General features: G+C 39.1%; 1 protein-coding gene across 22 annotated transcripts in view; it reads left to right on the forward strand.

Moving 5' to 3' along the window:
• The window catches only part of R3HDM1 (R3H domain containing 1), a 177,473-nt gene that overhangs the window by 68,134 nt on the left and 85,552 nt on the right, over nt 1–23,787 (forward strand). For 14 of the 22 annotated variants that reach the window (XM_043505049.1, XM_043505042.1, XM_038421236.2 and 11 more), the window contains 4 exons: nt 4,422–4,463; nt 4,932–5,021; nt 17,091–17,205; nt 20,134–20,212. In XM_043505049.1, the coding sequence (XP_043360984.1) occupies nt 4,422–4,463; nt 4,932–5,021; nt 17,091–17,205; nt 20,134–20,212 (326 nt within the window). The remainder of the gene's footprint in view (nt 1–4,421; nt 4,464–4,931; nt 5,022–17,090; nt 17,206–20,133; nt 20,213–23,787) is intronic. The other 8 variants (XM_043505053.1, XM_038421246.2, XM_038421240.2 and 5 more) reach the window with 1 other exon arrangement.

Raw genomic sequence — 23,787 nt, forward strand, 5'->3', positions numbered from 1 at the left:
GCAGCAGCCTACGTTTTTGATAGTATCTTGGTGCTTACTTAAATGTCGTGATAACTCAGTTTACTATATGCTAATGCCACTTGCGGGCAGGAGGGAGGAGGAGGTTTACTATTGGAAATTTAAGCATCTTGATTGGACTCTTCTAGAATAAACATTGTATTTATATGTGACTGGGGGTCCAGGGGAGGCGCAATGGGATTACTTAATTAGGGCAAACTGCAAAGAATGGGACAGACAATCCCAGATATGGCAATACTTAGATTTACCAAGGCAGAACAAAACAGCTTCTATAATACCTTAATGGTTATTTTCCACTGTATGCATCCGATGAAGTGAGCTGTAGCTCATGAAAGCTTAAGCTCTAATAAATGTGTTAGTCTTTAAGGTGCCATAAGTCCTCCTTTTCTTTTTACTGGTTACCAAGAAGCCAACAACACCGTTACCTTAAAGCAACCCAGCCTTAGGCCTCCATCCAGACACCCAAGTCTAATATGATGATTACTGAAAGTCTTAGTCATCATATAAGAAAGTTCTACCAATCCCAAAGGATCGGACATGTTACCTCCCAAGTTAATGAATATATCAGCTGTTACCCAAATATACGCTTACAGCCAATCCTTATTAACTAAACTGAAATTTTTTAAAAAAGAAAAGAGAGAGTATTGGCTAAAAGATCAGTATACATACAGACATGAATACAGTTCTGAGATCAGATTCATAGAAGAGATGCAAAAAGAAAAGGAGTACTTGTGGCACCTTAGAGACTAACAAATTTATTTGAGCATAAGCTTTCGTGAGCTACAGCTCACTTCATCGGATGCCAAATGCATCCAATGAAGTGAGCTGTAGCTCACGAAAGCTTATGCTCAAATAAATTTGTTAGTCCCTAAGGTGCCACAAGTACTCCTTTTCTTTTTGCGAACACAGACTAACACGGCTGCTACTCTGAAACCTGTCATAGAAGAGATGGTGAGCTTTGTAGTTGCAAAGAGTTCTTTCAGAATTAGTCCATAGGTTATAGTCCAGTGTTCATATTCAGGGTGATCCAGATGGGACCAAAGATCTCAGTCTTATGACTCCAAGCATCTCCCTGTATAAAGCAGGGAGATAAAAAGGATCAGGATCCAAGATACCTTTGTACAGTTCCAGGCCTTCTCTTGACAGCTCGGAGTCCTTAGGCGAACAATAGGTCTACTTCAAAGTCTCCATGATTGCCCATTTCCTAAGCATCACTGGTAATTAGCTACAGGGATTAACATAAGGCAGTTGCCCGTTTTCTACCAATTGCAGGTGATTTGCTAAACATTTCAAAGAGAGATTAATACAGTGATATCACTATTTTTACAGTTCATTTAAATGTTAAGATCTCCTTTTGATCTCTGAAGTAACAGAATACAGCATAGACAGGAACTGCTTGATTACATTAACCTCTAAGTGTATGTATATACGTGTATGTGTGTGTGTGTGTGTGTGTGTGTGTGTGTGTGTGTATAATATATATATATATATACACGTGTGTGTGTGTGTGTGTGTGTGTGTGTGTGTGTATGTATGTATATACACAAAAACACAAACATTATCTACCAGTATGTCCCTAAAGGTTGAATCTGGGTCATTTAGCCTGCAAGCTACTTAACCCTTTCTGGCCATGTGTCACAGTACAATTTATTTGTATACTGGGTAGCCATCGATGTACATGGTGTCTTACAAAGCACACTAAACAGGTTAAGACATTGTTCCTGCCCCCAAAAAGAAAAGGAGTACTTGTGGCACCTTAGCGACTAAAAAATGTATTAGAGCATAAGCTTTCGTGAGCTACAGCTCACCTCAGATGCATGAAGCTCACAAAAGCTTATGCTCTAATAAATTTGTTAGTCTCTAAGGTGCCACAAGTAGTCCTTTTCTTTTTGTGAATGCAGATTAACACGGCTGCTACTCTGAAACCTGTCAAAGATGTTAACAGTTAGGGCATCAAATGAAGTGAGCTGTAACTCACGAAAGCTTATGCTCAAATAAATTTGTTAGTCTCTAAGGTGCCGCTAGTACTCCTTTTTCTTTTTGCAAATACAGACTAACAGGGCTGCTACTCTGAAACAGTTTGGGCTGTCAATCACAGTTAATGCATGTGATTAACACACAACAAAATAACTAGATTTTTAAAAAATAGTTGCGATTAATCAGATTTAATCGCACTGTTAAATAATAGTAGAATGCTAATTTATTATGAATATTTTGGATGTTTTCATATTTTAGAGCTTCATTTCATTGTTTCCCATATTTGAGTTAAAATAACTCCATTAAGTTAAAGTTAAATTGTTTAAAAAGTTAAGTTTAAATTGTCCTTTGCAATTAGGCACACGTCTTTATCTACAACTAAGCCCATTGGATGCTACAAAGTTTCAGTCTTCTGTTAGTGTTCTAATAAATTAGTGAGTAAAAATAACTGACCATTTTCGACATTTGACCGGTCAATTGACCAATTATTTTTGGACCAGTCAAATGATCAACCCTGCTCTAGTATATATGGGTATGATTATTACAATTTCATCAGTAGATGAATGGTTAAGGTCTCTAGTTGCACTGTGGCTCTTTTAAATATCATTCAGTGTTATGCTGAAATACTGTTTGTTCAACTTTGTACATGATTTATTCTCTAATGAATCAGAAGAGAGACTTCATAATACAGGAATTGAGCATACACTTAAGTATTTTTCCATGTTCATCACTGTTACGAAAGCTGTACCAACTAAGGTACTAGACCTTTATCAGATTTAACACAAAGGCTTAAGTTCGTGGGGGTAGGGGGAGACAGCAACACTTGATAACACTTGTTATTCAGAAATACTCTAAGCCTTTCACACGTCGTTTTGTTATGATGTACTTCACTTCATTGGGGAAAGTTTTTTTTCAAAACTCGGGTGGGAGTTTGATGCTTTTAAGATAAGATCTGCAAAAGTGATTTAAAAAAAAATAATTGAAGAGCAGACATTACTTTTGCTGAATGCCCAAGTACATGTGATTAGAGGCATTTCAGCAAATCTAGTATCTTAAATTACCTCCTTCACCCTCACTCCTTTCTTTTAGGTCTATGAAGTGAAGTTACCCTCTCTTGTAGACTCATTCCAAAGTGATGCCATCAACAGAGTACCTAGTGGGGCATCACGACAGTAGGTTGGAGATTAAAAAAAAAAAATCTGAATATTTTATTCTCCAATTTTCAGTGGGTCTGTAGTATTTTCTTTAAAATGTTGTTACTCCTTGTCTATTAATTTCTCTTCCACATAAGCAGTTGGGGAGGTAGTCTGCAAAACAATTTGTACAAAAAGAAAAGGAGTACTTGTGGCACCTTAGAGACTAACAAATTATTTGAGCATAAGCTTTCGTGAGCTACAGCTCACTTCATCGGATGCAGTGAGCTGTAGCTCACAAAAGCTTATGCTCAAATAATTTTAGTCTCTAAGGTGCCACAAGTACTCCTTTTCTTTTTGCGAATACAGACTAACATGGCTGCTACTCTGAAATTTGTACAAAGGCTTGCCTGCACACAGTTTTTGTACCAATTTAACTATATCAGTTCAGAAAAAGCAATAAGCTATACCAATATAAGCGCCTTTATACCTGTATAACTGCATCCGCATTAGGCCTTGCATCGATTTAGCTACATCAGTTTCTAAACCACTACAGATAAATTGATGCTAAAATTATCGGTAGACAAGCCCTAAGTAATGCACACTGTGGAAGAAGTTTGTAGGAAAGAATAAAGAAAAGGTGGAGTTAAGCCAGAAAGAGAGAGAAGGCATAGCAATAGCTAGAGACATGTAGTAAGTTAATTTTATTTTATATATAAAAATAGAAATTTTTTTTAATGTTCTTCCTTTAAATGTCATGTTTTCTGATTTGGGGTTCAGGGAGGAGGAAAGGAAGAGAGGAAATATTGCTTGGTTAGTGGGCCATTTCCTACTCCTTTCCCTTGTCAAAATAGCACTGCTTCTTATAAACAGCTCTTTAGGTGAGTTTTCAGGGAACACTAGCAGGATTATAAAACCTACTTTCTTGTCATGTGGCCAAAGAAATTGCTCAATGAGAACTACAAACATAGGACTTGCCGGAGACTGTTAACTGGTCCTGACTTTATAAAGTAAAACAACTGTACAAAACTGGTAAGGTGTTCCCCCCGCCCCCCCCCGCCATACATGTTTGCAAGATGCTGAATGAAGATGAGAAGTCTGGGATTTTTACAATGGAAAATGGGATAGCTGACAACCGTCAGGCTAAAAACACTTGTGTTTACTTGCATGATGATCAAATCTATTAAATAACTACTTTCTTTCTACTGTGCAGATTTTTGCATTAATAAATGTGTCCTACAGTCTAAGTATGAAGTTTAATATGAACTTTTTTTTGTTGTGCCCACCATTTAGCAGCCAGTCCAGTCTTTTGGACAGACAGGAAAAAGGTCCAAGGTACAGTAGACGTGTGCTGGCATGCTACAGAAGTCCTTCATGCTTGATGAAGCCTTGTCACTTTGTGAAAAATGCCTTGAGTTTAGTTATAGCCTTTATTTTTGGCAATAAACTTTTTTGTTTTGCTTTTGGATTTTTGTCTTGCCTAGTTGTCTGCTTTTGTGGTTTGCCTTTATATTTTTGGTGGCTTCTTATTGCTAGAGAGAGGAAATGCCTTTCCAACGCTGCTGCTTTTATTTTTTTTATTAATTGAAATTTTTCTGTTGTGGCGGTGATCTGATGACCTCAAAGCTGTGACTGTTTTTCCCTTTCAAAAATGATTGACTTTATTTTACAATATTAAACATACATATTCCAGCCAATTCGTTATGCATTTGGCAGTAATTGAATGAATAATATCAGTGTGAGGTGTTCTGATGTACATTTGTTTTTTTGACCTAGCTTTTAATTAAAAATACTTTTCTTTAGTCAAATACAAAGTTAAAGCTAGTTCGGAGCCTTGCTGTGTGTGAAGAATCTCCACCGCCTCCCACAGTTGAAATATCACAGGACATTCAGGTAAAAATCATGTGACTGAAGCTTCTGAAACCTAATTGAAGTCATTTACTCTCCGAAGAATATTGGAAAGAAAAACTTACTAGTTGTTTGCTGGTGGTGGTGATGTAGCCATGTTGGTCCCAGGATATTAGAAAGACAAGGGGGATGAGGTAATATATTTTTATTGGTCCCAGGATATTAGAAAGACAAGGTGGATGAGGTAATATATTTTATTGGACCACTTTCTGTAGGTGACTGAGACGAGCTTTCAAGCTTATACAGAGCTCTTCATCAGCTATGTGTATCCTCAAAAGCTTGTGTCTCTCATCAACAGAAGGTGGTCCAATAAAAGATATTACCTCACCCACCCTGTCAGACTTAATAGGCTTCAGCTAGATCTGTTTTAACATGCAAACAGCAAACAAAATTTATATTTATTTTTAAAATACATATTTGGCAAAGAATCATGACTATCCTTTGTCCTCTCTCTTCCCCGCTTTTTTTAAATGCACAACATAAGACCAAAATGTCCTTTGGCCAAAGTAGTGTTTGTTTTTCATTATGACCTAGAATTGTGGCTTACATTTTTTTGGTTTGGTTTTTGATTTTTAATTCCCAAGTACTTTAACATGTTTTTGAAGATGTTTTAAATTGCTCAAGCACTATTGGAAATCATTCAGATACTAAAGTAGAGAGCAGTTTTATAGTTTAGTATGTAAAATAATTTGCTAGCTTCTTATTTTTAGGAGCCATATTAAACAAACTGGTCTATGTTTCCAGTTTTGCTTGAAGTTCTGCATTTTGGCTTTAACAGTGGTATTGATCTTAATTGCTAGTAACTAAACTGGGCCTTGCCTGAAATGAATAGAGGGAGGAGCAGACCCATGCCCCTCCAGTTCCTTCTCAACTGCCTGCAACTCAAGACTGAGTTCTGTAGTGTCTGTCTAATTGACACACATTTTTTTCTTTCCTTTATTTTATTATTATTTTCACTTAACATGGTTTGTGCTTTGTGGAAGGGAGAGGAAAGGGCGTGTTTCCTTCCCCTTTTTTCTTTAAGGTTGGGCCCCCCTTTTTGCTTGTGCCTTCTCTTCCAGTGGGTTATACCCAAGACTCCAGAACTCAAGCCTTGCCAGATCTGCCACAGGTCCTTTCACCACAGTGACGAGCACTCTAGATTCCTCCACTGCCTTGGAGAGGCTCACATCCTATCATGATCAGCTCCAGCTTCAAGAGAAGATCTCAAACTGAGGGAAGACTTATTAAAACAGCTGCTCATGGAGCGCCTTCTTAAACCTGGGGGCCCTGACTCTTCCCAGCCCTCCATTGCCAGCAAGCTGAGGCCAGGGGATAGCATCAGTCTCTCAGAAGACATCTAAATATAAGAGACCCCAGTCTCCCCGATAGAAGAGAAGAGAGAAGTTCCTTCTTACATCTGGGAACAAAGAAACCTCGCATTCTTGTGCGGATACCACTGAGGCTCCTACCTATCATGGTGCCGAGGTATCAGCGCCACTAAGAAAGGCTTCTTGTACCTAGAAGTCCACCGCCAAACAGCCCTGAACAACTGATTAGTCAGTACTGGCATCAGACTCTTCCAAGTGGAAGGACTCCTCGAGGAGTAAAGATTCTTTGAAGAAATCCTCTTCTGTTCACCTGGTACCATCTACCTTCACACAGAGCATGCAGACTGATCATCTGTACTGTCCCCAGTACTGCTGGAGATATTTCACCTGGAGGAGCAGTCCCCCATCTCACTAGTATTATCCAAGTTCCTCTCACACAAGAGCCTTCAGACTTTGGAGGAACATGAGTCCCCTATGAGGAGGACTCTCCCTCCCCTACCAGGAGGGTTTTCCCACCTGCACCCATGTGCCAACTAGAACCAGCAACATTCCCCTCACCTCCAGTCATCCTCATCCTCATACAAAGGTACTGATGCCCTCAGCTTCACCGCTGGACACAGAAGAGGACACTTCCTCTGATTCAGAAATATTCATCCAAGGCTCCACTGCCTACTCGTTCCATCCTCTTTCCTTCGAGGTGTTCCTGAGGACAAGACCCCAGGAATCCGCCAACAGGAAAACCCCTGGGGCTCTGCTCCTTCTCCTCTTCCTTATGCCCCTCCTCATTGGGACTTTTGGAACCCTTCTTCTCCTTGCATTGTCCCAGTCTTCAGGGTAACCTCACATAAGATTCTTACCCACTAACACCTCAGGTCCCTCCATGTCCTCCTCAAGAAGTTGTGCGGAGGAACAGGAGCTGAGAATAGAGGAGGAGACACCACCATCTCCTTTCACACCAGACTAGACAACCATGCCCCCTTCCCACTCCTCCATCCTATGTCTTAACACATACCTCCAGAGCAGACACCAGAGCCTCTAGTGAAGCACTTTTACACTTCCTCTTCTGCTCTGATGGAGTCTTCTTATATGGAGCACCCGTAGGGATGATAATTCAAAGACAAAGGAGAGGATACTTGCCTTGTACAGTAACTGCAGTTTTGCAAGATATTTTGTCTCTATGGATGCCCCATCACCCACTCTCCCTTCCCCTCAACTTTGGTGTTCTTCCACACTCTGAGGTTGAGAAGGAACTGGAGTGACTGGGCAGACCATGGGGAGACAAACGGCATGGTCACTGCTAATAAAAAAAAATCTCCAGTCAAAAGTGCACAAGTGCATCTGTATACTATCCTCATGTGGAGCAACATAGCAACAAAACATCTCTAAGAACTCTAGCTACCATACAAGATAAGTAACCTCCCCTTCTCCCAGTTGTTGAGTTCAGTTATCCCAACCTGGGAAGGTGAAGTTTGTGTGATCAGCCAGCTAGGAGGTGCCTGTAGTAATGCTGGATCTGCTGTACTTTGTTCCCTTGGAGAGAGCAGCTCTAGCACTGCTGCTTCTCCTTGCGGTGCCTCATTCTCTGCATCTTCCTCTTCTAGCAGGACTCCTCACTCTGGAGGAGGCACAGGTTCTGCTGCTCCCTGTTCAATATCTTGATATGGTCTATGCCTATTCACCAGCTAGCAGCAGGATTTATCATCTCCAAGTCAGTGGGTAGGACTCAGCTCTCCTCTAATTTCATAAGCTTTGCTGCTTCTGTGGATCCAGGTTGTGTGCAGATTGTCACTGTGATGTGGGATGCAATGGTAAAGTAGTGCACTTGCTTGACTTTCCCTTGCTTCTTTTATTTTCAGCCATCATAAAATGTAGCCAGTTGATAAGGAAAGCTAAAGGCATTAGTTTAAAAAAAAAAAAAACTATGGCCTTAAGATTAAGGGGACAGTAAGATGGAATTTTTTTAATATGAGGAACAAAAGAAATACCAACAATTGCGTCTGTTCCAGATAAGGACGTTAAAATTGTCAATAATGATGTACAAATAGAAGTGTTTAATAAATATTTCTATTCTGTATTTGGAAAGAAGTTGGACAGTTTATTAATAGTTTACAGTGATAAAGAAATATTTTCTCTTCCAGTAGCAACTTGGGAGGATGTTAAACAGAAACTGCCAAAGTTTAAACATCTTTTAACTTGTAGGACCAGATAATTACCATCCAAGATCTTAAAATCTGCAAAATTGCTCTCTGAGCCATTGATGTTGATATTTAACAAATCTTGGAATACTGGGGAAGATCCAGAGGACTGGAAGAAAGTGAAGTTATGGCAATATTTTAAAAGGGCTCATGGGATGATTCTGGTAATTATAGACAAACTTTCTTGACATTGATCCCAGGAAAAATCATGGCGAGAGTGGCACAGGATTAAAAAAATCAAGAAATAAAAACATGGCAGTGTAATTTTATGCAAATCAACATGGATTTAAGGAAAGTAGGCTTGTCAAAACAAGCTTGATAGAGTTTTTTCATGAGAGCAGAAGTTTCACTAGGAAAAGTAACTATTGATGTAATGCATTTAAACTTCAATGAGGCTTTTGACTTAGTATCACATAACATTCTGTTCTTAGAATGAAAATAAAGCACTATACAAAACACACAGTGCATTAAAAATTGGCTAACTGATAGAGCTCAAAAAGTAATTGCAAATGGGCTGCCATCAATCAATGGGACCATTTCTGCAACTGTCCGTCAAGGGGTCTGTTCTTTACCTGATGGTATTCAATATCTTCAGCAATCAACTAGAAGAAAACATAAAATCACTGCTAATAAAGTTTGCAGATGATACAGATTGGTCAAGTGATAGATAATTATAAGGACAGGTCAGTTATACAGAGCAATCTGGATCGCATGGTAGTCTGGGCGCTCACTTGAGCATAATGTGTATTTAATATAGCTAAATGCCAAGACATGTATCTAGTAAACAGACATACACATCACACTTATAGGATAAGGGATTTTTTTAGATAGCAGTGATTCAGAAAAGAATTTAGGGCTCATGGTGGATAATCAACTGGCAGCTAAGAGAGCAAATTCAGTCCTTGAATGTATAAGGAGGAGGATATCGAGTTGAAGCAGGAAGATAGTATTACCACTATATATGGTATTGGTGAGAATATTACTGGAACATGATGTCCACACTATTAAAATTGAGATTGACAATCTGGAAAAAATTCAGAAAAAAGCTACAAGAATTATTCGAGGTCTGGAGAGCTTGCTTTACAGAGAGATATGAAAGAAACTCAATTTATTTAGTTTACAAAGGAATAGGTAAAGCACCGTTTTGACAAGTCTGTAAGTACTTGGATGGGGAAAATATCCATCTTTTCAGACTGAAGAGGGAAGTGGGATTGGTATTATTCCATGATAGTCTAGGTTATTACCTTAACATGCAATGAATTATATTACTATGTGGACTTTGATCTGACCAATGTCTTAATCAGTTGATAGTTTGCCAGTTGTAGAAGGCATTAGCTGTGAAGGAATGCTAATAAAGCTTAGGCACTTGTCCTTCTGTTTGTTACTCCTGTGACAAAGTTCCTCCTCTATCTTGGTGGGTCTTGCGCTTATTGGCGGATTTGCTCGCCTTGGAGCTTCACAGCAGCCCTCAGCTTGGCTCTTTTTCTGAATCCACAGTCCAGGACGATGACGCCTGTGTCTGACCAGGAGTTGGGAGGTTTGGGGGGAACCCGGGCCTGCCCTCTACTCTTGGTTCCAGCCTAGGGCCCTGTGGAATGCAGTTGTCTAGAGTGCATCCTGGAACAGCTGTGTGACAGCTACAACTCCCTGGGCTACTTCCCCATGGCTTCCTCCCAACACCACCTTTATTCTCATCATAGGACCTTCCTCCTGGTGTCTGATAATGCTTGTACACCTCAGTCCTCCAACCGTCTGCGTTCTTGCTCTGAGTGCCTCTTGTTCCCAGCTACTCGCACGTGCACCACAAACTGAAGTGAGCTCCTTTTTGAACCCAGGTGCCCTGATTAGCCTGCCTTAATTGCTTCTAACAGCTTCTTGATTGGCTGCAGGTGTTCTAATCAGCCTGTCTATCTTAATTGTCTCCAGAAGGTTCCTGATTGTTCTGGAACCTTCCCTGTTACCTTACCCAGGGGAAAGGGACCTACTTAACCTGGGGCAAATATATCTGCCTTCTGTTACTCTCCTATAGCCATCTGGCCGACCCTGTCACACTCCTTAAAACAATTGCTGCAGTCCAATTTTGCAGTACAGCACAAATGTGATGCGCTTCATCTTTAAACTCTCTTGCCAGTTAGTTGAATTTAACTTCTTATGAAATGTAAATGTAAATTAGTTTTTTGTGTGGAAAGCATTTCTGAATTATATACTGTATATGCTTAAGCTGTGTCTACAATGTTTTGTTTTCTTATCTGGCTAACGTAGAAGCAGCCAGATGACATACTAATGCAACTTTGTGGTAAAAATTAATATCCAATATGGATTAGCTTATAGTACTACATAATGAAGATGTTAAGGTCAAAATGTTGCTGCTTCTATTGCACAAGTTTAACTTCAACCCTTGGTAAATTCTTTCAGTGGTTAGTAGATTTCTCTGTTAAAAATATATGCATTATTTCCAGTCTGAATTTATCTAGCTTCAACTTGCAGCTATTGGATCGTGTTTTACTTTTCTCTGCTAGATTTGAAGAGCTTGCTATTAAATAAATATTTGTTTCCCATGTAGGTACTTAGACTGTTAAAACACCCCTTAGCTTTCTCTTTTGTTAAATTTAAATATATGGAGCTCCTTGCGTCTGTAACTATAAGGCATATTTTCTAATACTTTAATCATTCTCGTGGCTCTTCTCTGAACCGTCTTCAATTTATCAAAACTCTTCTTAAATTATCAATACCAGAACTCAACACAGTATTCCAACAATGGTTGCACCAGTGCCAGTACAGAGCAAAACTTTCTACTTCTACTGGAGATTCCCCTGTTTATGCATCCAAGGATTACGTTAGCCCTTTTAGTCACAGCATTGTGCATGGAGCTCATGTTCACCAGATGATCCATGACAAGCCCAAATCTTTTTCAGTCACTGCTTCCCAGGATAGTCTCCCCCATCGTGTAAGTATGGAGACTTTATTCCTAGATGCATATACTTATGTTTAGACATATTAAAACATACATTGTTTGCTTGCACCCAGCTTACCAAGTGATCCATATCACTCTGTGTAAGTAACCTGTCATCTTCATCTACTCTCCTAATTTTTGTGTTTATCTGCGAACTTAATCAGCGATATGTCTTCTTCTAGGTCATTGATTAAAAATGATTGTCAAGGTTCCTTCCCCACTCTGAACTCTAGGATACAGATGTGGGGACCTGCATGAAAACCCCCCTACGCTTATTTTTACTAGCTTGGGTTAAACCTTCCCCGAGGTACAAACTATTTTACCTTTTGCCCTTGGATTTTATTGCTGCCACCACCCAGCGTCTAATAAATATATAACAGGGAATGAGCCCGCTTTGAGACATCTTTTCCCTCCCCAAAATCCTCCCAAACCCTACACCCCCTTTCCTGGGGAAGGCTTGATAAAAATCCTCACCAGTTTGCATAGGTGAACACAGACCCAAACCCTTGGATCTTAAGAACAATGAAAAAGCAATCAGGTTCTTAAAAGAAGAATTTTAATTGAAGAAAAAGTAAAAGAATCACCTCTGTAAAATCAGGTTGGTAAATACCTTACAGTGTAATCGGATTCAAAACATAGAGAATCCCTCTAGGCAAACCTTAAGTTACAAAAAGACACAAAAATAGGAATATACATTCCATTCAGCACAACTTATTTTATCAGCCATTTAAACAAAACAGAATCTAACGCATATCTAACCAGATTGCTTATTAGCCCTTTACAGGAGTTCTAACCTGCATTCCTGCTTTAGTCCAGGCAAAAACAACACACAGACGGAGAGATCCCTTTGTTTCTCCCCCCCCACCTCCCTCCAGCTGTGAAAGTATCTTGTCTCCTCATTGGTCATTTTGGTCAGGTGCCAGCAAGGTTATCTTTAACTTCTTAACCCTTTGCAAGTGAAAGGCCAGGAGGAATTTAAAAGTGGTTAGCCTTCCCTTTGTATTTATGACAATGATAAATAGCTTAGGGCAAAGAACCAGTCCCAGTGGGACCTTATTAGAAACCTCCCTGTTCAATGATGATTCCCTAGTTATAATTATATTTTGAGACCTATCTGTTAGCCAGGTTTTAATCCATGTTAATTTTATATTCTATTTTTAATCAAAATGTCATGTACCAAGTCAAATGTTTTATAGAAGTCCAAGTATATTACATCAGCGCTACTGCTTGCATCAAAAAAGATCTCAAATCGTCCGTTCACCCCTTCTTAAATACTAATGCAACATTAGCTTTCTTTCTGTCTTCTGGAACTTTCCTAGTATTCCAAGATCTTGAAAATCAACATTAATGGTCCAGTGAGGAGCTCAGACAGCTCTTTTAAAACTCTTCATTGCAAGTCATCTAGACCTGCTAATTTGAAAATGTTTAAATTTAGTAGCTGTTCTTTAACATCCTCCTGATATACTAGTGGTATGGAAAGACTATCATATGATATTAGAAAAGAAAATGATTGAGGATGGCAGTGAGCTAGTTTTTGACTCGTATTTTAATGCATTATGTCTTGTGTGCAGGAAATTCCAATCTTGTTAATATTCCATCAAAGCTGAGGTTCATAATATTTACTGTCAATAAGGAGAGAAAACTTTTTGGGTGAGAATCCTCTTTCCAGAAAGCTTCAGGTCTTCTCTAAAACCAAGAGTTTCAAATCTGGTTAGAATGAGAGAGGTGAAATGAGTTGAACTACTCATTTCAAAAGATCACTAACAAAGTTTGTTTTGGAAGAGAACGTTTTTATTACGGGGATCGCATCATTCAAGGCACTACTCTAAATATGCATTGGGCAGCAAAGCCTCCAGAGCATTTCCTTCTATGGACAGACCTAGTTAGAGGAGAAATGATCTATGGTTATAAAGATTACACAAGTGCTCTGTCATGTCCAGGGTTTATCTGTAAAATTATCCAAGTAGTCATTTATTTATTTTTTTTTAATTCTACTCAATAATCACGCTGGAAAGAAAATCCCAGACTACTGGGTTGTGCCTCTAGGTTTGGCCCCAGAAACAGTCATTTTGTCTACTTCATAGACTTTGAGTTATACTTAGCCTTTATGACTGATAGATTCTTGCAGAGATAACGGATGACACTACCTCATAAGAGTGTTGAGGCTTTATTTATTAATATTTATAAAATACTTTGAGATCCTTAGCTGAGAAGTGCTACAGAAATGCAAGTTTATAAAACTATATTACATTATACAAATATAAAATTTGGAGTGTTACTATTGAAAGATGGAAATTGTAACTGAAGCAGTGAACCCCAGAGACTGACATTTAGTATTAGACCATTTCAGTTTGGCCTTATCTTACAGGGTGCTTACAAAGAGATAATACCTTACCTAGACAAATAATGGCAAGTGAAAACTAGTTTCTTCAAAAATTGTGTGCTTTAGGATTGTATGCGGCCTCCGGTAAATAATGATCCTCATCAACTTCATAAAGGGAAGACTGTTTCTATCTTAGTAATTTATTTGCCTATGAGTCCATCATAGTCTCTGAATAGGATTGAGCTTTTTCTCCTTTAAAGGACATATTTTCCTTAGGGGCGGAAAGGCCAAAGGAAGAATATGTGAAAGTCAAGAACTATTTTATATGTTCGCTCAGTGGCCTGGATTTTTTCATTGGGCCACCATTTATGCGTGTTGGTTCCAGAGGTTGTGGGTAAAAGCTGAGACCAGGCCCTGAATCCTTTTTAAGTCAAATTCTAGAGCTCTTCAGGACTTAAAGTGAGAATAAATTTTAGGATACTTTACAAGCTGGGTAACTGAGATGACTATTAACAGTGGAAGTGAACAATATCTCAATGTATGTGAACAGACAAGTGAATGAAGAACTCTGATGGGAAAGTTCTATTTGCATTTCAGTGTGGATTCTGTTAAGGCAATATGCCAAGCGTAAATATCCTCACCACTACAGACTAAAACACACAAGACTTTACCTAGGGAATAAAAGGTAAACATAGATTTTTCTATAACTTTCCAGGCAAGTGGGTCATACTTCATTAGACTCTTCAGCCTTTTCAGCAAACAAAATGGAAAGCACAAAGCTTTCCATCACAGTCCTGGGGAATCAGTGGTGGTAGAAAAAATGCATCCATTCAGATGTGGCATTCCTTTTTACCATTCTCCATTGTTAAGGCAACTATTTAGTCACAGATATTTTTAGTAAAAAGTCAGACGGGTCACAGGCAGTAAACAAAAATTCATGGCCTGTGACCTGTCGTCACTTTTACTATATACCCCTAACTAAAACTTGGAGCGGGGTGGGGGGGTTGCTCGGGGGTGCTGGGGGAGGGCAGCCCAGGTACTTGGGGTGGGGGTAGGGTGGCAGGCAGCGGCACATGGCCTGGAATCCCTGCTGGTGCAGGGAGAGGTGGGCGGTGATGTGCGGCCCAGACCCCTGCTGGTGCTGGGGGGGAGGAGGGTTGGCAGAGCCAGCAGGCTATCTACCTGGCTCCACGCCCTCTTCCCCCCCCCCCCCCAGCAGCAGCAGTGTTTGGGTGTGGAAGGGGGCAGGGGGTTGGAATGCAGGATGGGGTGAGGTGGGCTCTGGACAGTGCTTACCGTGGGGCGGGGGCTCCCCAGAAGCAGTGACATCCCCCTCCTCAATTCCTAGGTGGAGCAGCTCTGCATGCTGCTTCTGCCCAGAGCGCTGGCTTTGCAGCTCCCATTGGTCGGGAACCTAAAGGTGGAGGCAGCATGCGCTGCAGAGCTGCCAGTCCACGCCTCTGCCTAGGAGGTGAGCGAGGGGGATGTTGCTGCTTCCAAGGAGGTCCCCTTCCTTCCCCCTCCCTGCCCCTTCCGGTTAGCGCTGCCCAGAGCCTGCCTCACCCCGTCCTGTGTCCCAACTCCCTGCCCCCTCCCACAACCGAACTCTGCTGCTGGGAGGTGGAATGTGGTGGCCTGAGACTCCCACATCAGTGACGGGTGCAACTGGCATAAGGGCTGCCTGAACTGCCCCTGAGCCAGGTGCACAGGCTGCTGCAAAAGTCATGGAGGTCACAGAATCCGTGACCTCTGACAAACTCGCGGCCTTATTCATTGTTGTAGGGCATTATTAGGAAAGAAATTAAACAAGGTTGATTTATTAACCCACTTCTTTAAACTGTTGTACATTTTCTATTTGGGATAAGTGTAGAGTAAACAATTGTCAGATGAAAGCTGGTAAAATGAATGAGGGAGGAGGGGAAATGGTGGTGGTATTTAAACTTCTTTCTACCTCCTGACTTTGTTCTGATTTATAAAAAGAAGTGGAATGGCATATCATAGTGGTGGATCCAAGTCATGCTAACGCAGTTTCCTAGTGAGAAATTAACTTTCCTTTTTCTAAGTTAACATAAAGATGACAAAGTAGGTAACTGAAGAGCCACCAATGTTTTTAGTTCAGATAAAGGGAAGAAAATGATTGCTTATTCATACTATACTCTGGTTTACAGTAAGCTGAGAGAGAATATTTTGTGGTGGAAACTACAGGTTTTCAGCCAAATGAAACTTTTGATCTAAGACATGAAAATACAGAGGAGCAAAATGTTTGTGATTAGTAGTGGCAAATACAGAACTTCAGATGTCTATTGAAAAATAGCATATACTGTAGGTAAGTAGAACAATTCAGTATTTATTTATAGTTTTGGTTTTCAGATAATGTAGAAATTCAGCAACATTTGTTAGACGTATTAATTTTCAAATGTTGAAAATGCATAGCAATGCCATATGCAAATGTCATCACACACAAAAATTAAAACTGGTGCTGTCACCCGCACAGGCAGCTTCAGCAGAGATTAAACAGGTATGAAGGCCAAGTTACCCTGTCACCCTTTGGCATAGTCTTTAGTTTAGATTAGATTAAATTAAAAAGGAAACTTTTTTGTGGCCACTTTTAGGGGGGATCCAGTCTGTAATAGTGTATCTGGTTGTATAAATAAATTCAGATTTTGAGATGGATTACCTGGAACTATACTTTGCTAGCAAACCTATATTAAACTAAACATTCTAGGCATAAATAACCATTGTCAAATCTGCTATTATCTTAATACAGAAACTATTAAAGAAATATAAACAACTTGTTGGTGAAATTTGGAAAGCTGGTCTCCTTTCAAACCTGCTTGTTCAAGTTCTTGTCATTGGTGTTGTGCTATGAAAGCTTACTTAGCATTCTCACTGCACTTGCTTAGTGGAGGGAGTAAAAACTGGCAATGAGGAGCCTAATGATCAACTGAGCAATTCACTATTTAAAAAATTGGCCTATGCTATATATTTCCTTAAACACCTAGAACACTTTAATATAATCGTGGAATGGGATATGTCCTTGAGATGTATGTGTGCTATAAAATATTTAAATGCGTCTCTGCTTTCCATATTTTCTCTATACATTTTGATAAGTTTTTGTTTGAAGTGGGTTCTCTGATTCTCAGAGGATCTGAAGACACTTATTATACTGGTTACTTTTACATGATCAATGAACATGTTACAAAGCAATTTTCTGGTTCAGCCCATAGCTTACTTAAAATAGTTTCCATCATGACTGATCTTACTTTTCAACAGGAGAAAATTCAGATCCAGTTAACGCAGTCTTTTGAGAAAGAAGAGAAGCCCACAAAAGATGAAATGGAAAAGGAAAAATCCAGTGATAAATTGTCCAGAAAAATGTTATCAAGAGGTTTGTTATCACTCTGCTTTTAAATTATATTTTAAGTAAACTATCTAGGCGTCCACATTAATAACCTTGAGTGACTTTGATGGAATAATTACTGTGAATAATTCTGCTGTGCTGAAAGTCAAATGCATATAGTTTTTCAGCAAAGACTTCAGGCCTGATTCTTCTTTGGAACCTCGCTCCAGGGTCCATTTGTGCATGTGCGGTTTCTATGTGTAAACACAACTTGCACAACTTTTGATGCACCAACATTTGCAGATTCCCTCTCCTTAATTTTTCATGGTGGTAGTTGAGAAATGTATGGAATATACTTTCTTCAATTTAGAGAGAGCGAGAGAAAACTGTTAAGTCTAAATGTGACCTACTCTTTCAGAGTATCTGTTTGTGGACAGTGTAATTCTTTGTGTGTCTGGAAACAAGTGCTTAAATGTCATTCATTTCCAGAATCCCAATATTAAGAGGATAGTATGTGTACATAATAGGTGGAGGGAAAATTCAGTGAGAAAAGAATTTGATTTTAACCTTTCAAGATGTAATTGAAAACTTACCTCATTTTTAAAAATAAGGGGGGGGAAAAATCTCTTGTTGGCTGTGGGGGAGGGAATCTATCTCAGGAGGTACCATCTCTTGGGGTGCTTCCCAGTTTTCTGGAGAGAGTACATGCTACAGCAGACATATTTCCCTCCCTGATGCAGGCTGGCATGAAGATGGTGGAGCTGTTGCCTGCCCTTATCCCCACATAACTTTTGGGATAGTTGATTCCAAAGGGGCTGTACAAGGGAGTAGTCCTTGTGCTCCCAGGAGTTTGAGGGCTGAGATTATGCCCTGGCTTTGTATGGGAGAAGTAAGTGGGGGAGGAGGAGTCCCATTGTACTACTCCTTCCCCATCTTCACAAGAAGCCAATATTCTTACAGAAATTTGTAATTGCTTTTTGAGAGGTTCCTAAAAGGAAAAAAGTTTTTTCTAAGGTCTTCAGAATGAAGATGGAATGGGTCAATGGCAGGAGTAAAAACATCCTGCATGTTGACCGTGTTGTGGACTTGTTTGTTAAGGATGAGTTATTCTATTCAATTTACAAAAAACTTAGAGGATAACTTAGATAGCAGATATGCAAAAATAATACAAATTTGTTCCTGTCCCTGGTAAACAACACTTTATTAAATGGAAAAACTTTGAGTGTATATATATATATATTAGCTGATGGGTGATCCTGAGGTTTTAGGTCAGCTTTTGTTCAAATAAATTACCCCAAAACACGTATCCAGACATCTTGAATCAAACAAATGGTGCTGCAGTGCCATAAAACCAGTTTTTTTAATTAAATTTCTAATATTTATTTTTACCATGTACTTAAAACCCATAGCAGCCTTTCTTGTCATTTCAGTGCCTTTTGTCCTTGTTGGAAATCAGAAGTTCACCCAAATTAAAATAGTTGGAGTACAGGAGTTAACTGAGTGTTCCCCCCCCAGCTTGAAATCAAGTTTTGGGTGGTGGCAGAGTGGGGGAAAGCCACACCATGATGTTCTTTTAACCTAACCAGTGTGTTTGTCCTTTAATATGTTCCCTAAACATATCATGAAAGAAATTATTCTCTTCAAACTGATGATGGGGAATTAAAGGTGGAGTGGCAGAATAGTGGAGATGATAAACAGTTAAAACAGTTGCCTATCTTGTTACATGTCATTCGGTAGTTTAAGCACTTTAACTTGTAAAGTATGCTGAAAATAGAAACTTGCCTAATGTTAGAGTTCGGTTTCCCACTGATGATTACCAAATTGTTATAGCTTAAAAACTGATAAACAAATTTACCAAAATTACAAAAATAAAGAGCACATCATTTTTTGAGCTTTATAAATGTTCTACCAGGAATGCTTCTGGAAATTTGGCATCTTTGTTTTCAAGAGCAATTAAGAGCAGGCTGGATTAAGGCAATCCAGGACTGACCACCTGGGCAGTTGGAGCGTAGGCACAAGTCTATGCTACTTTTCACTTGGAAATGGGTTGGAGCTTCAGCATATCTTTTTAAGAAGAGATCCCTAAGAATAGGAACATTAGGAGGTGCTTGGATATTGCAGTGATGGGTGCCAATACATAGTCCAAAGGTAGATGAAATTTCTTTGTGTGTCACCTATTCTGAGGCACAAAGCTTAGGCACCCAAGCTAATAGGTTTGAAAACAGCAGGAACCAGAAGAGGCACCTCATAACCTGAAATATTTGCTCTCGTGAGGGGATATTTGGAAGTTGTTGAAGAGAAGTCACAGAAGGCATCTCTTGAAGGAACACCAAATGTGAGCTTGTAGCAATACAGGATAAACCATACATCACAAAGGTTAGACTTGTACTTTGTAAAGTATTACATGTCACCTAGAGCAAATTTCTAATGTTTGAAAATACGCAGTTACCTCTGCAGACTGACAAAAGTAGTAATAAAATCTATGATTCCACATTGGAGCCGCAAAATGAGACTTTGTTTCTTGCATGTCTTTTCCTTAGCTGCTATAGAGACAAGTTTCAGAGTAGCAGCCGTGTTAGTCTGTATTCGCAAAAAGAAAAGGAGTACTTGTGGCACCTTAGAAACTAACAAATTTATTTGAGCATAAGCTTTCGTGAGCTACAGCTCACTTCATCGGATGCATTCAGTGGAAAAAGGTGGGTCTTTTATTGGACCAACTTCTGTTGGTGAACGAAACAAGCTTTTGAGCTACACAGAGCTCTTCTTAACTATTATGAGTCTGAGTTTACTGAGTTAGGAATGGCATCTGTTGAGCAGCTAATGTGCAGTGTATGCATCTAAATCTTAGATTTACCAGATTCCGAATTTTAGTTATTCATTCACTTGTATGAACAGCATCTTAAAAATGTAATAAGAACCATGTGTTCAAAAAATGAGCATATGATCTTTTCAATAACGTGTTATATTTTTTTATAGATTCTAGCCAAGAATACACAGATTCAACTGGCATAGATCTACATGAATTTTTAGTAAATACACTAAAAAACAATCCCAGGTAAGTTAAATTAAAATGTTTTGAATTAACTTAATTCTGCTATCTTTTTTTGTTGTTTTTAATTAATCTGATGCGTGTTGAGAGCTTTCACTAGAAACATCTTAGCTTGCAAAGGCCTTAAACTTGATCTTGTATAGTTAATGTGGAGTGTTTAAACATTTTAAAATGCTGACTCTCTGTCCTGGTCCCTACACTTATCCACGTTGTGAGTTCAATAGGACTACGCATGTTTATAAATTTACTAATAAGTGTTTGCAGGATCAGCATCCTTGTGTAATATTTTTACTTTGCTATGCAAAAATGTGGTATGTTGCAATAACTAATTTGGTGTTGAATAGCAGGTTCTGAAATTTGTTCCTTTTTTCAATATGTAACACTCCTTCAGATATAGTTATAGTAAGAGAAGCATCTCTCAAACTCACTCATTGGTGTCAGTATGGGCCAAACCCTGCCTCAAGTTATATGGGTGTAAATTCCAGTGACTTCAGAGGGAGCTTTATCTGTAGAACCGAGAGGAGGAATGTGTTCTTTTGTGTCTACAAAATGTGTGTGCTGAGTTCACAAACACTACCTCTTCTTCTTATCAATGCCACATAACTAATATAGCTACTTTTTTTTTTTTTTCCTGCTTTGCACATCAAGAAACACATCCTTCCCAACCTCTTTGGTCCTCCAGGGTCTCTCGGGCAACAGATTTGACATGGTTCTACTGTGCAGGGGTAAACAGGATTTAGGGGTACCGGCAAAACTATTTGAGGTCCAGGGGAGGAGTGGGGCAACAGGATCCACTGCACATCTTCTGGTTCTTCCTCCCTAAGTAAGAAGAGGTCTAAGGACCCAGGAGAGACATGCTAGGCAAAATCAGCCTTCTAAGAACAGCTGTGCTATCACTCTGCAATCTGTTGGAGGATATATACTCTAATGCACAGCCAACACATTAAGACTGAAAAGGAGTACTTGTGGCACCTTAGAGACTAACATTTATTAGAGCATAAGCTTTCGTGAGCTACAGCTCACCAAATGCATCTGATGAAGTGAGCTGTAGCTCACAAAAGCTTATGCTCTAATAAATTTTAGTCCCTAAGGTGCCACAAGTACTCCTTTTCTTTTTGCGAATACAGACTAACACGGCTGCTACTCTGAAACCTGACATTAAGACTGGTATCTGAGGAATGGATTCTTATTCCAGAATTGTTTTATTTGGTGGTGGTGATTGAAAAAAAATTTTTTTTTTTTTTTTAAATAAAAAAATACCACCTGAGTTTTAGGGTAACAGGTTGAGCCTGCGTTACCGTCAGTAGGAAAAAATCTAAATTTACTGCAAGGACAGAGTGAAGTTTGTATACCAGTTGTGGAAGAGAGAGGTATGTAGAATGCAAGGTGTCACTTTTAACGTTATTTCCTGACCGTAACTGCACTTTAACTGTAATGAGAATTGTATGTGAATATTAAAAGCAAAATAAATCCCTGGTGCTAAAAGCAGTCTGACATATTTTATATTAAAGCATCAGAATGTACTCACCATTTTAACGTCTTCAGTTTCATATAATTGTAAAATACATTTATACAATGTTTCTGAAAACATTTTTAAAAAAAGGTTTAAATGTCAGGGCTTGATCTTTTTTTTTTTTTTTTTTTTTTTTTTTTCCCCCCCCCTACTCTTTTTTCAAACTGTCAAACATTCTCCCTCTTTGTGGATTTCTGTCTTATTTAACTTATACAAAGCCCATCCCCAGGGTATGTGAGCTCCAAATTCATAGGCCTTCTTATTACTGGGATAAGAACACCAGCTTGATTGGTGTGGATAATGTTTTTTTCCCCCTGAGAACCATGTGATCCAAGCTGTATACTACAGCCATGTTTCAGTAGTTGTTTTTATCATGATGCTGATCCAAAGGATACAAGGGCCACAGTTTTCACTGAAACAGTTGTTTTGATCTGTTTCTCTCTTAAAACTACACTTACTGTGTTAGTGACTGATTTTATATTTATAAATGAAAAAGTTTAGTTAATCATGAAGCAGTTGTGACCTTAGAAGCCATTTAAGATACTGCTGCTGAGATGGACGTTTTCTCCTCCCTCTCCACCAAAAACAATTTTTTAACCATCCTTTCCTGTTTAGGTAACTTTTTAAAGTTACAATCAAATATCTGACAAGAGACAAGAAGTGAATACAACAAACAGGAGGGGAGCACAAGGAAACAATGAAATAGTACTGGTCAGCATGAGAGACAGTAGTTTCAGTGCATGAGCTGCCTGTTATCAAGGCAAACAAAGACTGGAAAAAGAATGCAAATTTGTAACAGTGAGAGTAATTAACCATTAGAGCAACTTACCTGGGAATGTGATAGCTTCTCCATCACTGTAAGTTTTTAAATCAAGATTGGATGTCTTTCAAAAAGGTGCACTGGCCCAACCAGAAGTTAAGGCCTTGATGCAGGAGTTACAGGGTGAAATTTTGTGGCCTGGATTTTGCAGGGGATTGGACTAAATGATTGTAATTTATTTCTTTCTGGTCTTAAAATCTAAGCCTCTGAAATTTTTAACATTAGTTGAATTTAGTGCTGCTGAAAGATGCCAGGTTACAGGAAAATGGAACTCGCAGCAGCAGGGCAAGCCTCCCTTTGCTCCTCCATCAATTTGTCTCACTCTTGACTTGGATGAAATGCTTCTAGGGGTGAAAGTTCAGTAAGTCTTCCATTCCCATTAATTCCTTGGTGCCTTTACTGAGGCTTCAAATAAAAGTTCTAATTAATTAATTAATTATCACATTCATAATTGTGATAATAGTGATATTAAAAACTGTATTGAAATTCACGTTACGTAGGTTACAAGCAGCCATCAGATGGTAACTACTTTCACTACCTGCCTGGGCCATATTTTTAAAAATGATGTGAAAATTAAGTATTTTATCTTTTATTCATGGTTCTATGTTCATGGTTATGAATTTGAAGAAATTGAGAATGAAGATCTGCAATTCACAAAAATAACGAAAATATGCAGCAGTCACTTTTTATTAAAGAATGTTTTATAATCCTATTTTTAAAACTCTTCATGTATTGTTATCTATAAGGAGCTATGAAAAAGGCAAAGAAATTCAAGTGTGTGTATATATATATATTTTATTTTGGTCCTGTATAGAAGACGCCACAGTGTCTAAGTTACAGGGAGAAATTGCAAATTTTGGATGGTCAATGTTTTCAATGTTGTGGGCTGGATGGAAATTTTGGGGCACCTTGGTGAGCCACGTGCAGAAATATAGTTGTAGATTCTAGAATCAGATAACCTTTTAGGATTTAGCCATTAAGGCCTTAATGGGGCTAAGAAGTAATACAGTTCAATTAAATAAGAGAATAGCACACCTCTTACTTGAACTTGAATGACAAGTCAAGGCAAGGACACCCCCAGAAATTTTTCTAATGGTATGCATTCCCCTCCCCTTCCTACCTCAGGGAAGAGATAGGCAGTTTGCCCTACTGTGGTCAGTGTGTTTGCTGAGACCCTTTGCTTTTGCAGGAGCGAAGAGTTCCCCACCACACACTTTGGGGTAAGGGGTGCCAGCTGCACTGACCATA

This window comes from Dermochelys coriacea, chromosome 11 (genome assembly GCF_009764565.3).
Source record: "Dermochelys coriacea isolate rDerCor1 chromosome 11, rDerCor1.pri.v4, whole genome shotgun sequence".
NCBI lineage: Eukaryota > Metazoa > Chordata > Testudines > Dermochelyidae > Dermochelys > Dermochelys coriacea.